Source organism: Neophocaena asiaeorientalis, unplaced genomic scaffold (genome assembly GCF_003031525.2).
Source record: "Neophocaena asiaeorientalis asiaeorientalis breed wild unplaced genomic scaffold, Neophocaena_asiaeorientalis_V1.1 scaffold30, whole genome shotgun sequence".
Classification (NCBI taxonomy): Eukaryota; Metazoa; Chordata; class Mammalia; order Artiodactyla; family Phocoenidae; genus Neophocaena; species Neophocaena asiaeorientalis.
The window spans coordinates 5,464,359-5,478,279 of NW_020174923.1; the positions used below are offsets into that span (position 1 = coordinate 5,464,359).

Below are 13,921 nucleotides of genomic sequence, written 5' to 3' on the forward strand. Positions count from 1 at the left end.
TTTTTTTGCGGTACGCGGGCCTCTCAGCGCTGCGGCCTCTCCCGTTGCGGAGCACAGGCTCCGGACGCGCAGGCTCAGCGGCCACGGCTCACGGGCCCAGCCGCTCCGCGGCATGTGGGATCTTCCCGGACCGGGGCACGAACCCGTGTGCCCTGAGCGTACTTTTAATGTAAAGACACAGCCACAGGTGAGCTGCGAGGAGAGTTGCACAACCCAGCCCCGGCGAGGCTGCGCTGAGTCTTCTGGATTCGCGCGAGCTGGCGCCTGGGAGCCGGAGGGCCTGGGGGCGGGGCGAGCGGTGCAGAAGGAGGGAGCCCCCCTCGGCCCCCGCATTTCCCTTCAATCAGGCCCCAGCCCACCCCTCCGTCTGGGACTCCTGACGCCCCTCCTCTGGCCTGAGTGACAAGCCAGAGTGAGCTCTTCACGGGAGAGAGGGAAAAGGACCGACTCCAGAGGACTCGGAAACAGCGGGATGAATAGCGCTTTGTTTACCGCGCACACGATCCCGTGCTGGGCCGGGGGGTGGGGAGGAGGTGAGACCAACCGGAGGCCGCGGCCTCGCAGCCCGGGCTCCACCCGCTACCCCGGCGCCTCCCACCCCTGAGAAAGTGCTTTGTAAACGAAATCTCTGTGCAAATGTTGTTTTATCATCATTACACCACCCCTGCCCCCAAGGCTGGGGACGTCGGAAAAGGCTTTCCAAAGAGCATCTGCGGGCTCTAACTGGGGCAGGCTTCCCCCTCCCCCTGCTCTGGCCCCCAGCAGGCCTTCCCTGCCGACCGAGCTGAGGTTTCAGAGTTGCTGGGGGGCGATGCCCACAATCCAAGCGCCCTCCTTCCTGGACGCAGCAGGGCGAGGCGGGCCGCGCCCTGTAGGCCTGCGGCCGGGCCAGCAAGAGGGGGCCTGCTGGCTTTTGTTTCCGCCTGGCTGCGGCTCCCACACTCGTTCTTTTGAACCCTGGATCAGGAAAGAAGACGGCCGGCCGGAGAGATAGACACCTGGAGCCCAGGCGGGGCTGGGAGGGGCAGGGAAGGGATCCCGGAATCTCCCGAAGCTGGGAGCTCCCTCCAACTGCACCCCAGGGAGGCAGAGGGGCAGAGGGTCCCTGGGGTAGGCGGCCTTGCTTCTTTGGCTCTTTTCAGGTACATTGATTAGTCTCCAAAACACCTTCATCTGTGGACACGGGCTCATGTCAGGCTCCTTCCCGCCAACCTGGCAGGGGGCAGCTACGTGAGAGCATGGAGGCCCAGCAAGGCCAAGGGCACGTGGTTGGGAAGGTGGTAATGATGATAAGTCAAACCCAGGTCTCTTGGTGATTTCCTTCCATAAACATCCCAGAGCATCTCTGTGCCAGGAACCGGGGACCCCAAAACAAAGGACTGTGTCTCTCCCTTCAGGGATGGCCCAGTCAAGTGGGGGAGACTTTCACCAGCACGGTTGTACCACGGCAGGTGTTGGTAGCAGAGGGACAAATGCCGAGAGGGGAGCTCATTGTGCAGGGGCAGGGACGGGTGGCGGGGAGGGCTCTCGGAGGAGAGACGGGTGGCAGTGTTGCGGAGGAGGGGCCAGAGGTGTGGAAGCAAGGGGCCACGAAGCAACGTGGCAGGGCGGGGGCACGGGCAAGGGTTTGGTTCGGTCGAAGCGTGGGTTTAGAGAAGGGCAGTGTGGGGACAAGACTTGGAGAAGGAAGTAAGGCCTCGAAGCCAGAGTGCCTTTCAGGGCTCGGTTATGATCACGAAGCCAGCGGGGAGCCCCTGTGGGGCTAGGAGAGCAGCACACAGCACCCTGAAGAATGGAGTGTGGGGAGACCACTTAGTGATGATAAAAAATAAGAATTATAGCCCCGGAGACATCAGCGGAGGTGCCTCTCAGCACCTTGGTGGCCCGTAGAGTTCATCAGGAGGGCGGAGAAGGAAGGAGGCCCCATGGAGACCCCGCCCTCCATCCACACCCAACCTGGCAGCTCCCCTCCTCTCCCAGCCAGGGTCCCACGCCCAACGCGGGCTCCCGTCCCAGAAGGTATGCACAGGGTGTGGCATGCAGGGACTCCCTCCTCCTGCTACCTCACTGTTTATTTGCCATAGAGTTGCAGCGTCTTGCGTGCATGTTTTTTTTTTTTTTTGGCTGCGTTGGGTCTTGGTTGCTGCGCTCAGGCTTTCTCTAGTTGCGGCGAGTGGGCCCACATGCATGGTTTTTGCTTCCCCAAAATACCTTCTGTAGTGGGTTGACTTGTCTCCCCCAGGATGATACACCAAGTCCTGACCCCTGGTACCTGTGAACGTGACCTTATTTGGAAACTGGGTCTTTGCAGATGCAATTAAGTTAAGGATCTCAAGGTGAGATCATCCTGGAATTCTGGTGAGTCCTGAACCCGTGACTGGTGCCCTTATAAGAGAAAAGACAGGGAGATCGGAGACGCTGAGATACAGAAGAGCCCCAGAGGAGAAGCCTCGCAAAGATGGGAGGAGACTGGAGGTGTAGAGCTACCGAGGGACCCCACAGGCCGCTACCGAGGCCGCCCTCACCAGAAGCCAGGAGAGAGGCACAGGCCACTCCTCCCTCAGAGCCTCAGAAGGGGGACTTCCCTGGTGGTCCAGTGGCTAAGACGCCACGCTCCCAATGCAGGGGGCCGGGCTTTGATCCCTGGTCAGGGAACTAGATCCCACGTGCCACAACTGAGAGTCTGCGTGCCGCAACTAAACATCCCGCACGCGGGCAATGAAGATCCCGCATGCTGCAACTGAGACCCAGCGCAGCCAAATAAATATTAAAAAAAAAAAAAAAGAGGCTCTAGAAGACACCAAACTATGACACCTCAATTTTGAGAGTAAATTTCTATTGCTTTAAGCCACCACCTTTGTGGCCATTTGTTATAGCGGCCTGAGGAAACGAATACACCTTCCCACTTGGAAACTGAGTTTCGGAAGTCCTCACCCCTTTCACAGATGAGCAAGTAAAAATGCAGAGAAGTTGGGTGATTGCCAAGGTCCCACAGCTAATGAGCATCAGAATCGGATCTGGGTCTCCCACCTCCCAGGCACTTTGCTTCTCCTCTGTCTCTCTCAGAACCGGGGGAGCTGCCCACCTGACACCCCCCATTTATACTCCTTCCTCACGGCTCCCAAATGGACCATCACCCTCATTGTGCCAAGACACAAAGCGAGCCCCAGGCCAGAGGAACCCTGGCAATGCCTGGAGGAGGGGCCGGCCTGGGAGCAGGGGGCCCGCCTCTGGGGTGTCCCCTCTGGAACCTCCCCATCCGCTTTTCTGCGCCCTGCAGCCGGTCCCGAGCATTTGTGTTTTCATTTCTCATTAATTCATGGCTGCGAAGTGGACGCACAAATCACTTGCACAAACAGTGGCGTGAATTTTTCATCACCATCATTGTGAGGTTCTCGTTTATCTCCGGCTTCAGATTTCCCGAATCATCATTCCCCAGCTCCCTTCCCTTTATAAATGCACAGCTCTGAAAAGCAGTGGGTGCAGGGAGCTCTGGAATTCTCTGGCTGCCTGGAACTGGCCGAGGTCATCCCGCCTGGCCCAGCCATGGATCAGTCCCAGCCAGTGCTTTTCTGAGCGGAGTGCGGCCACGCCCCCTCCACCCCGTCCCCATGCATCTGCCTCACTCCCCACTCGGGACCTGAGTTGGTGGAAAAGGGGCGGGCTGGCATCAGACAGATCGGGGTTCACATCCTGGTCCTGCCTGTCCCCAGTCTGCCACCCCAGGCCAGTCATTTAATCACCCCTCTGAGCTCCAGATTCTGCATCAGTAAAATGGGACCCACATGTGACCTCCCTGGGGGGCTGAGGTTAGTGAGAAGTCCACGCGGAAGCCTGACACCGGAGGTACGTGCCGTGAAGTATGAGCTGGTACTCAAGGCCCCAGGTGTCCGCCCCTGGGTCCATGGGGCCACCCCTTCTCCAAATGTATTCTTCCTTCAGGCCGCTGATAAAAGGTGCTGTGAGGGGCAGGGGACTCCATGCTGTCCAGGGGCCGCTGGAGGGGCCGCTCTAAGTCCCGTAGGGACGGGCCTGCCGCTGGAGAGCTGCTGGGAGGGGCCGGAGGTCAGAGGAGCCCCGGGTGACCCACAGCTGCTGCTCTGGCCCAGGAACAATGAGCCAGCGTGCCCTGCCCCCTCCACTGCTCTTTGTGCCCAAGATGCCACTTGGCGGGGACAGCTGTTGGCCTCCCAGTAGCCACTTGAAGTGCAGGGCAGGGAGGTCCAGCAGCTGGGATGGTCCTGCTCTGTCTTTGCCCGGGAGCTTGGCCTCTGGGAGTCCGGTGGTTCTAGAAACTCTACTCTGGAAAAGGCATCCCTCTTCCCTAGGGGCATGGGCCCAGTAACAGGACAAATGACCCTGCCCACATTTCTCATCAGGGCCTCCTCTGGTCCTCACTGCAACCACTCAAGTTGCTTCTACCCATTTTACGGATAAAGAAACCAAGTCCCGGAGGGGTGAAGCAACTGCTTAAAGCTCACACAGCCAGTAGATGTCGGAATGGGGACCTAGACTCCCAACCATTGCTCCTAATTACTAGGACTTCATCAGGGGAGTGTCACCATGTACACTGCATTCTCTCTAATTCCCACGAAACCCCAGAAAGAGGCATTCTTCTTTCTCTTCTACAGTCGAGAAAACCAAGGCTCGGTGGCTTACCCGAGCTTCCCAAAGACCATCAGCTCGGTCTGCATGACCCCAAAGCCAAGCTCCTTCCAGCTGACCAAGCTGCGGTGCAGGAAAGGGCCCCACCCCTTGCCAGGCTGGTGAGACGACCAAGACCCCTGAGGCCTGAGACTGTGCCCGGGCCTATCAGTGGGCACGTGGATCATATTTCTAGCCAGAGAGTCAAGGAGACAGGCCGTTTTGGGCTCAAGGGGGTCAGTCTCGGCCCAGGGGTGTCCTAGTAGCTTTTCTCCTCCACTGAGAGAGAGAGAGAGAGGTTGAGATTTTTTAAAATATAAATTTATTTATTTATCTATTTTTGGCTGTGTTGGGTCTTTGTTGCTGCGCGCGGGCTTTCTCTAGTTGCGGCGAGCGGGAGCTACTCTTCGTTGCGGTGCGCGGGCTTCTCATTGCGGTGGCTTCTCTGTTGCGGAGCACGGGCTCTAGGCACACGGGCTTCAGTAGTTGTGGCTCACGGGCTCAGTAGTTGTGGCTCACGGGCTCTAGAGCGCAGGCTCAGTAGTTGTGGCGCACGGGCTTAGTTGCTCCGCGGCATGTGGGATCTTCCTGGACCAGGGCTCGAACCCGTGTCCCCTGCGTTGGCAGGCGGATTCTTAACCACTGCGCCACCAGGGAAGTCCCGAGATTGAGGTTTGAAGATACTACACTGCTGGCTTTGAAGATGGAAGGTGGAACCATGAAGCAAGGAATGCAGGCGCCTCCAGAAGCTGGAAGAGGCAAGGAAACAAATTCTCCCCTAGAACATGCAGAAGGAAAGCACACCTGCCAACACCATGATTTTAGCTCGGTGAAGGCCCTTTCTGACCTCCAGAATTATAAGACAATACGTTTGTGTTGTCTCAAGCTAGTAAAGTTGTAGTAATTTGGTACAGTAACAATCAGGAAATGAAGACAGAGGGGAAAGCCACCGATAGACAGGCAGCTGAATGCTACGATGTGGGACACAGGGGCATTTGCAGAACTACTTACAAGACCACTTAGCTCTCACCTGGATGGCAAGACCAGGTTTCTGCGAGGACGAGAAACACAGCTGTGACAGGTAGAGCGTTGTCAAGGTGGTAAAGGACAATGTTCCCAGCAGCAGCAGTGCATTTGGGAAACCGCTTCTGGTTCTGCAGGGCTGAATCTGGCAGGTCGGCTGTTGAAAGAGGTTCAAGGAGCTGGGGGCTTGGGAAGGGCCTTGACTCTGAGGCCTTGGGAGTCACAGAAGGAGCTGGCAGCACTGGGTCTGCTCAGGGTAGAAAGTCAAGATAAACCATAATTATGAGCAAAGTTCTAATATCTATTCCTGCGTCCCGGTGAATGGTCCTGTGTACCTCCTGGGGTGCATGAGCCCCTCACCCTCACTTGGAGGAGGAGGGGAAGGTTTTTCTAGAACACAGGCCACCAGCTGGTTGCCGACACCGCGATGGATTAGTTCTCCCTGCCCCGGCCTGGTGCACTCACTGTGATGGATTGGGGTCAAGGTCACAGGTTTGACCTGCCTTTGGGTCAATGGAGTTGGGAAGAAAAAGTCCATTTTCATCACGAAAGACTGCCCTCTGCTCTGTTATCTCTAAATGATTCTTGGGTCACAAGGCACACAGACAGGGTACAGATGGAAAAACCCTCCAGGGACTGACTGTTGACAGGGAGTCAATGGTGCCCACGCTGTGTACAAAGCCCAGCGGGTGTGGGTGGCAGGAGCAGGCAAGCAGAGGGCAACTCCTCCCCGCTCCCTGCCTGGACAAACCACCCTGGCCCCTGGGTGGGGGGCAGGGGATACGGCAGGGCCCCGGGGGAGAAGCTCGCCCACCCTGACCTTCCCTCCTGTTGGGTGTTCATCAAATCCATCCAGCTGCCCTTGCTCTCGCTCCTTGGCTTGGCTTTGAATTCCATCTCTGGCCCACGACTCCCCATCTCGATGAACAGTTCCAAGCACGTGGGGACTCACCCACTGTCTCAGTCAGCTCAGGGCCCACAGACGGGGCATAAACAGTAAATATTTAGTTCTCTCAGTTTGGAAGGCTGGAAGTCCAAGATGCAGGTACCAGCGTGGCTGGCTTTTGGTGAAGGCTTTCTTCCTGGCTTGCAGAGGGCTGCCTTCTCACTGTGTCCTCACATGGCAGATAGAGAACGTTCTGGTCTCTCTTCCTCTTCTTATAAAGACACTAATTCATCATGGGGGCCCCACCCTCATGACCTCATCTAAACTTAATCACCTCCCCAAGGCCCCGTCTCCTAATACCATCACACAGTGGGACCACCTTCTCAACACACTCCTCACTCTGACCCCAGGATGAGAAATTAGAAAGCCATCTCCGTGTGGCTGCTTCTCAAATAATACCCACATAGTAACACACGGGTTCGAGGTCTGGTCCGGGAAGATCCCACATGCCACAGAGCAACTAAGCCTGTGTGCCACAACTAAGCTCTAGCCTGCGCTCTAAAGCCTGCGAGCCGCAACTACTGAGCCCATGCACCACAACTACTGAAGCCTGCGAGCCGCAACTACTGAACCCATGCACCACAACTACTGAAGCCTGCGCACCTAGAGCCCGTGCTCCACAGCAAGAGAAGCCACCGCAGTGAGAAGCCCATACACCTCAACGAAGAGTAGCCCCCGCTCGCCGCAACTAGAGAAAGCCCGCGCGCAGCAACGAAGGCCCAACGCAGCCGTAAATAAATAAATAAATTGCATCTCTTGGATGAATGACTAGGATGGCTTGGGTCTGACCCTCCATAGAGTTGGTTTTCTTGATCTGCACCCTGGCATCAAGTCTTTGATTTACCCTGAGCGGAAATGCACCTTCATGGGGTTTGCATGACCTTATCTGTTATGAGACTGTTTTGAAGACACTGACTGGGACCCCACCCCTGTCCCCTTCAGAGATCTCACAGGGATCCCTCTCAGACCTCAGTGTCAGAAAAAGCTTCTTCTGGGATTGTTCCAACCTCATAGACTTCGTGAGTCTTGTAACGGGTGGATTTCCCTTTTCGCTTTGACTGATAGGAAGCTCAGAGCCCAATTTTCAGTCCACTTTGAGCACATTTCTGTGTACCACACTCTTGGTTCATTGTACTGTTTGTTCAAGGCTTGTTTTCTCTCTGATCTATTTTTTGTCCTACTGTATTTTAAGTATTTTTGTAAGCTGCCTCCAATCCTGTTTGGAACAAAGCAGGGTAAAAACAAATCAAAACAAAACAAAACAAAACAAAATTCAGCAGAGCCCTGTGGGCTTGGCGGGCATTTTTTTTTTTTTTTAAAGATAGATTTGATTTTATTTATTTATTTTTGGCCGTGTTGGGTCTTTGTTGCTGCGTGTGGGCTTTCTCTAGTTGCGGCGAGCGGGGGCTACTCTTCGCTGCGGTGCGCGGGCTTCTCATCGCGGTGGCTTCTCTTGTTGCGGAGCTCAGGCTCCAGGCACATGGGCTTCAGTAGCTGTGGCACGCGGGCCCAGCAGTTGTGGCCCGCGGGCTTAGCTGTTCCGCAGCATGTGGGATCTTCCCGGGCCAGGGCTCGAACCCGTGTCTCCTGCATTAGCAGGCAAATTCTTAACCACTGCGCCACCAGGGAAGCCCTTGGTGGGCATTTTTTTAACAGAGCAAGTTCATTTCAGGGTTGGAGTCCCGCCGGGAAGGCAGCTCTCCCTGGCTCCTCCTGCCTCTCCTGGGAGTCTCCATCTTGGAGAACAGAAGCTCCGTGTGTAAGAGCAACAGGCTTCAGAGGCAAAGCCTCCAACCTCCATCTGCCTGCAAATAGCTTTCCTCCCCCAAAGCGTTCTTCCCAGTCTCCCATCTGGCTGTTGGCAGGAAGCCACAGGGCCTTGAGAAGCCTGCAAAGGGGAAGTAGAGAGACAAGCTCTCCTGCTTTTATTCCTAACTTTGCTTTCCTGCGTCTTTTTTTTTTAATTCTTTCTTTCTTTGTTGAAGTAGAGCTGGTTTACTGTGCTGCGCCAGTCTCTGCTGTACAGCAAAGTGCCTCCGTTTTACACATAGAGACGTTCTTTTTTAAATTATGATTTCCATTATCGTTCATCCCAGGAGATGGGATATAGTTCCCTGTGCTATAGAGTAGGACCTTGTTGTTTATCCACGCTTTCTTGCATCTTAACTCAGGGTCTCCGGGGTCCAGGGATACTTTGCATGCAGGTTATCGCTGCGCCAGGAAGGGTCCCCGCCCAAGTGTGGAGTCCAGGCACTTGGGAGGCTGCTGTGTGAAGGCCGAGGTAAGCCGGGGAAGGGTGGGGGTGCCACACACACACCTGAAATAGCCAACCCCGCCCCCTCTGCCACCCCGACAAGGACCGCACTCCCAGCTCTGCCCCACGCAGTCTACCGGCTCAGCCTTTCCCTCGTCTGTCACGCCACAGAGCCAACCCAGCCCCGTCCATCTCACAGCCTCTGCTCTGCTCCACTCACCAGACTTCAGCCAGTGCCGCCTTCTCCAGCCTCTGTCTTCCCAACTGTAAAATGGGTGGAGGCTGGTGGTGAACCGGATGCTAAAATGTGAAGATCCTAAGAACCCCCTTCCCGCAGGTGTCCTGAACCCCTCTATTCCTTTCCTATCCCTTGTGTCCACTTTCTTCTGAGAACATGGTGCAACCCTGGTGAAGAGGAGGGGGTGGCTGGGGTGTGAGAATGGAGTCGAAGGGGAGCCCTATGGGACCAGCCTGGACCCCAGCAGGAGCATGGCCCTGAGGCTGTGGACAGAGACAGAGGCCAGCCCTGAGTGACCCTGGGAATGGCAGGGGCGGCTCTGCTCAGCAACTTGGCACTACCTGCGGGGCCCTTTGGATGCAAAGCAGCAGTAGCTGCTGAAAGGGTCCTGGAGCTGCCAGTGCCTCACCTGGCAGGAAGCACACCCCCCTTTCTCTTGGGCACACCCCTCCCAGCAGGGCTGTCAGCTCGGCCTCTCTCTGCACTGCTCTGCCCAGCAGGTCACTGGCGCCGCCTGGCCATTCCGGGCCCCAAAGTGGACATCACCAGATTGGGACGGTGATTGCAAGGAAGGGCTCTGGAGCCCGCGCGTGGGTCCGTATCCACCTCCTCCACTTGCTAGCCCGGTAGGCCAGTGGCAGTCCTAGAACACACAGCCCTTACCATGTGAACAGTGCAGAACAGCGTGTACCCAACAAATTAGAACAGAACCCCTTGAGGAGCTGGGGAGGCAGCGGGGAGACACCCCAGTGATGGCTGGACCAGGGTGGGACTCATCCCAGAGCACCTTTGGGCCATGACTGCAGCCTTGCCTGAAGCAGAAGGTTTTGGGGTCCCATCACATTTTTGGAAGTATTAGCTGCGATCTGAATTAAAATTACTAAATGATTACCCAGAAAGAGTTCCCAGCTCTTGCTTTGAGTTGTCAGAGGTAGAAGGGGCCCTACAGAACATCTTTAGGGTAAGATGTGCCCTGAGGGGGCCCTAGGCTTCTCCGGCAAAACCCAGAGACAAAGGGGAGGGAGAAAGGATCCGCCCCCAACCAGGGAAGCTCTTGTTCAGTGTGTTTGTGTACCTCACGACAAACAGAACTTCCGGTAAAAAGCTGAAAATGACTGAGCTAGTGCCTAGCTGTAAAGATGGAGAAACTGAAGCCGCCCAGAGAGGGAAAATAACTGGCCCAAGTCCACACAGCAAACCAAGGTTAGAGTTGGTGGCTAGGCTCGTCCTGCCTGGTTATCCCATGCTTGTCTGGTGTGCCCATTGAGCCCCCAGTCAGAAAGCATGCTCCCAAAGTGTGGGTCCAGCCAGCCCCTGGGTCTCCCTAAACAGCTAGCACTTTCCCATCAAGTCAAAAAGCAGGTCTGCAGCCTCAGGGAGGCTGGCTGCTCCCAGACCCTCAAGAATCTGGGTGAGTGGATGTGGGTGGAATGGGGAGTGGGCGGTACACTATGTCTGGGAGGCACAGCTCCCACCCAGGTACCATGCCCCTGAGCCTTGCTGAACAGTGCATTTCTCTCTCCATTCCTCCTAGAGCTGGGGGACCCCATCACTCCTGCTGGGCATCACTCCTGCTGGGCTTGGGTGTGTGCCCATCCCCCCTCCCTCCCCCGGGGCCACCACCCCACCTACTCATAACTCTTGTCTTAGCCACATCCCTCATTACCTCTAATGAGCCAATCTAGGGACAGAGGGACCTGGGCGACATTTTAATTATGCTTCTAATTGCTTCCCAGGAGGAGGCTGACTACATGCCCAAATTTCTCCCCCGGAGAGGGACAGGGTTTCCTGGAACTCAGCTGCACTGGGGCCCCCAGGTGAAAAGGAGGGCATGCAAGGGGCTTCAGGGGCAGAGACGGACCCAGCCAGGCTGACGTTCTCTCCTTAGAGACGCGCCCACATCAGAGGGGAAGGGGTGAGGGAGGAGCTGGACCAGGGGCTGGAGGGGTTCCCGGGTCCCACCCAGGGCTGACACACCCCCTCCTCACTTCCCCAAGTAAAGAAGCTTTTGAGATGCCTGTGAGTGTGGAAAGGGTTTCGAATCAGTAACGTTCTGACTCTGCCACTCGGTGACTTTGGAGAAGGTGGCCATGTGGCCTCTGGAGCACATCTCTGCTATAAAATGGGGACACCAGAGTCTAGCTACCAGGGCCACGAGGCTGAACGGAGACCACACCCCCTGTAAGTTGATTCTCCAGGTCAGACGGTGAAAGGAAGGAGGGGAAGGAGGGCAGCACCTTTCCCGGCTGCAGCCCCACGCGGGTCCACCATCTCCCTCGGTTTAATAACAACTTGGGGGACTTCCCTGGTTGCAAAGTGGATAGGACTCCGCGCTCCCAATGTAGGGGGCTCGAGTTCGATCCCTGGTCAGGGAACTAGATCCCACATGCGTGCCGCAACTAAGAGTTTGCATGCCACCAACTAAGGAGGCTGCGTGCCCCAACTAAGAAGCCGGCGAACCGCAACTAAAGGAGCCCTGGAACCGCAACTAAGGAGCCTGCCTGCCACAACTAAGGAGCCCACGTGCTGCAACTAAGGAGCCGGTGAGCCGAAACTAAGGAGCCCGCCTGCCGCAACTAAGACCTGGTGCAACCAAATAAATAAATAAAATAAAATTTTAAAAAACTTGGCAAACACCACGGCAGTGACCGCGTCTGCAGCCCAGCCCTGTAAGAACAGCACGATGCCCATTTAACAGATGGGGAGGATGAGGCACAAAGTGGCTGCATGACTAAGTGCCCGAGGGCCCCCAGTGGTAAGTGGCAGTCGGGACACCAAATCCCAGAGCCCACAAGGGCCTGCCCAGGCTGATGGGCACGTGAGGCGTTGTCCTTCCAGAAGCTGGAGAGTAGTGCAGGAGGGGCAGGTCCCAAAGAGACAGAGAGAGAAGCCACCTCAGGCTCCCGAGTGCCGTCGGGGCTCGGGCAGCCCCAGCACCCTGAATCCGCACCCTCACTCCCATCCACCCCTCCCCCACAAAAAGCAGAGACAGACACCAGGCATGCTGTAAGGCCTTTTATTTTAATGTTTCCTTGCTGTTTTAACATTTTCACGGAAAAAAAAAATATACAGTTTAGAATCTGGAACTGACCGCTGTCTAGATGGGTTTCAAGGGCAGCAGCTGGCAGGGGCTGCACGGCTGGGAACCAGTGCGCACCCATTTCAAGAACTAAGGTGGTGTCTGAGTCCAGATCTGGCAAAACTCAGGAGGCTAGGGCAGCTACACCTGCCGCCAGCCCTGGCTGGACCCCGTGGCGGTTCTGTCCGTCCCCCTCCCTCCACTGGCTACAAGGCGACAGGAGAAGGTGGAGTCAGCCTGCTGCCAGGACAGAAGAAATCATCATCCGTGAATCCTGGGGGCTCGCACCCAACCTCCACTCAATCCCCTTGGGTGGGGTTCTAAGGGTGCAGAGTGAAATCTGAATTTCAGAAAGACAACAACTGATGTTTTAGCATGAGTGTATTACAAACATGGCATGGGGTATACTTACACTAAGAAATCATCCTTTGCATGCCTCAAACTCTAATTTAACTCGGCATTCTGGTTTTTGTTTTGTTTCGTTGCTAAATCTGGCAACCCTATACCCTCAGGACCACTGACTCAGAAGTGGGGAAGGGGGCTCTGCTGGCAGAGGCCTGAGAAAGGAAAGGGACGTAGTCAGTCGGGGGTTGAACAACCCAGTCAAAAGAGGTTTTATCTCCCTATAGGAATGGCATTTAATAATCATTTTCCAGAAATTTTCTACACTGTTGTTGTTAATAGCTATGCGGGAGGGGGCCGAGGACAGACACGCACAGACCTCCACCCCATACGGTTCTAAATAAAGTTTGGAAGCACTTAGTATAAAGGTTTTCTAAAAGGATTCGTTTCCCTTCTGGTGGCAGGCCTACAAACACGTTCCTGGTATCGTTCTAAAAAGATTTAAACACAACAAGCACAAACAAACCCAGAGGGACTGAGCAAGGGCTGCAGCCTGTCCTAGTGTCATCCTGCAAGGGCCCCCTCTTGAAAATTCAAGATGCCCCGGGGCCTTCCTTCCGTTCTGCATCTTGTTCTCACCCCGAGGAAGGGGTCGCGTTGAGTGTACACATTCGGTCCGCCTTTCCTCTGTGGGGCTCCCCGTGCAGGAGCTGGGGATGGAGGTTGGGAGGGGCCTGGACTTGTGACCCGTCACGGGCGTTTATTCCGGCGGCCACCGCCGGTCACAACAGAAACGCCAGGAGTAAAGAGGCAGGTCAAGTGTCCTTAGCCCTCGCGCCCCTGGGCCGCCCCTGGCTGCCCTGTTATCGCTGCACGTGGCAGCGACTCAAGTTGACAGCGGAAATCCACTGCAGGCCGGGAGAGGAAAGCCGAGTCCTGCTGCGAGAACACTGCCCCGTCCTACGAGCTCAGGGAGGGCAGGTTGTGCAAAGCAGTCAGGCACCCGAGCCAGCTCCAAGTCCTCCGAGGGCCCCCAGGCTCGGCCAGCGCCCCTTATCCATGAGGTCCAGGGTCTGTCTGGGGCCCGCAGCCAAGCTCCTGGCTGACCTTGCAGGGCTGGGGGCACAGGGAGGAGACAAAGCCAAGAGCCCCCACCTCCAGCCGGCCTCACACTCGGATCTCGTCCTCCTCCTCCTCGTCCATGAAGGAGAACTCGGGGTCCGGCTGCCTCGGGAGAGCGGCCCGGGCCCGGTCCGGCCCCCGGAAGGCGGGGCTGCGCTCCTCCAGGACCCCCGAGGCGCAGCTGGACAGGGAGCTGCTGTCCCGCGTGGTGTGGCTGCTGCCCCCGCTGCGGGCCGAGCCGGGGCTGGGGGCCCCGGCGGCCCAGCCCTCCTC

At 56.5% G+C, this 13,921-nt stretch overlaps 2 protein-coding genes across 2 annotated transcripts in view; both read right to left on the reverse strand.

Annotated features, from left to right (window-relative positions):
* Positions 1–13,921, reverse strand: part of CPSF4L (cleavage and polyadenylation specific factor 4 like) — a 43,426-nt gene that overhangs the window by 8,965 nt on the left and 20,540 nt on the right. The window lies entirely within an intron of this gene.
* The window catches only part of CDC42EP4 (CDC42 effector protein 4), a 22,222-nt gene continuing 20,408 nt past the window's right edge, over positions 12,108–13,921 (reverse strand). Inside the window, exon 3 of the mRNA XM_024760496.1 lies at positions 12,108–13,921. This exon is cut by the window's right edge and continues 25 nt beyond it. Within this exon, the coding sequence (XP_024616264.1) occupies positions 13,694–13,921 (228 nt within the window). The 3' untranslated portion in view covers positions 12,108–13,693.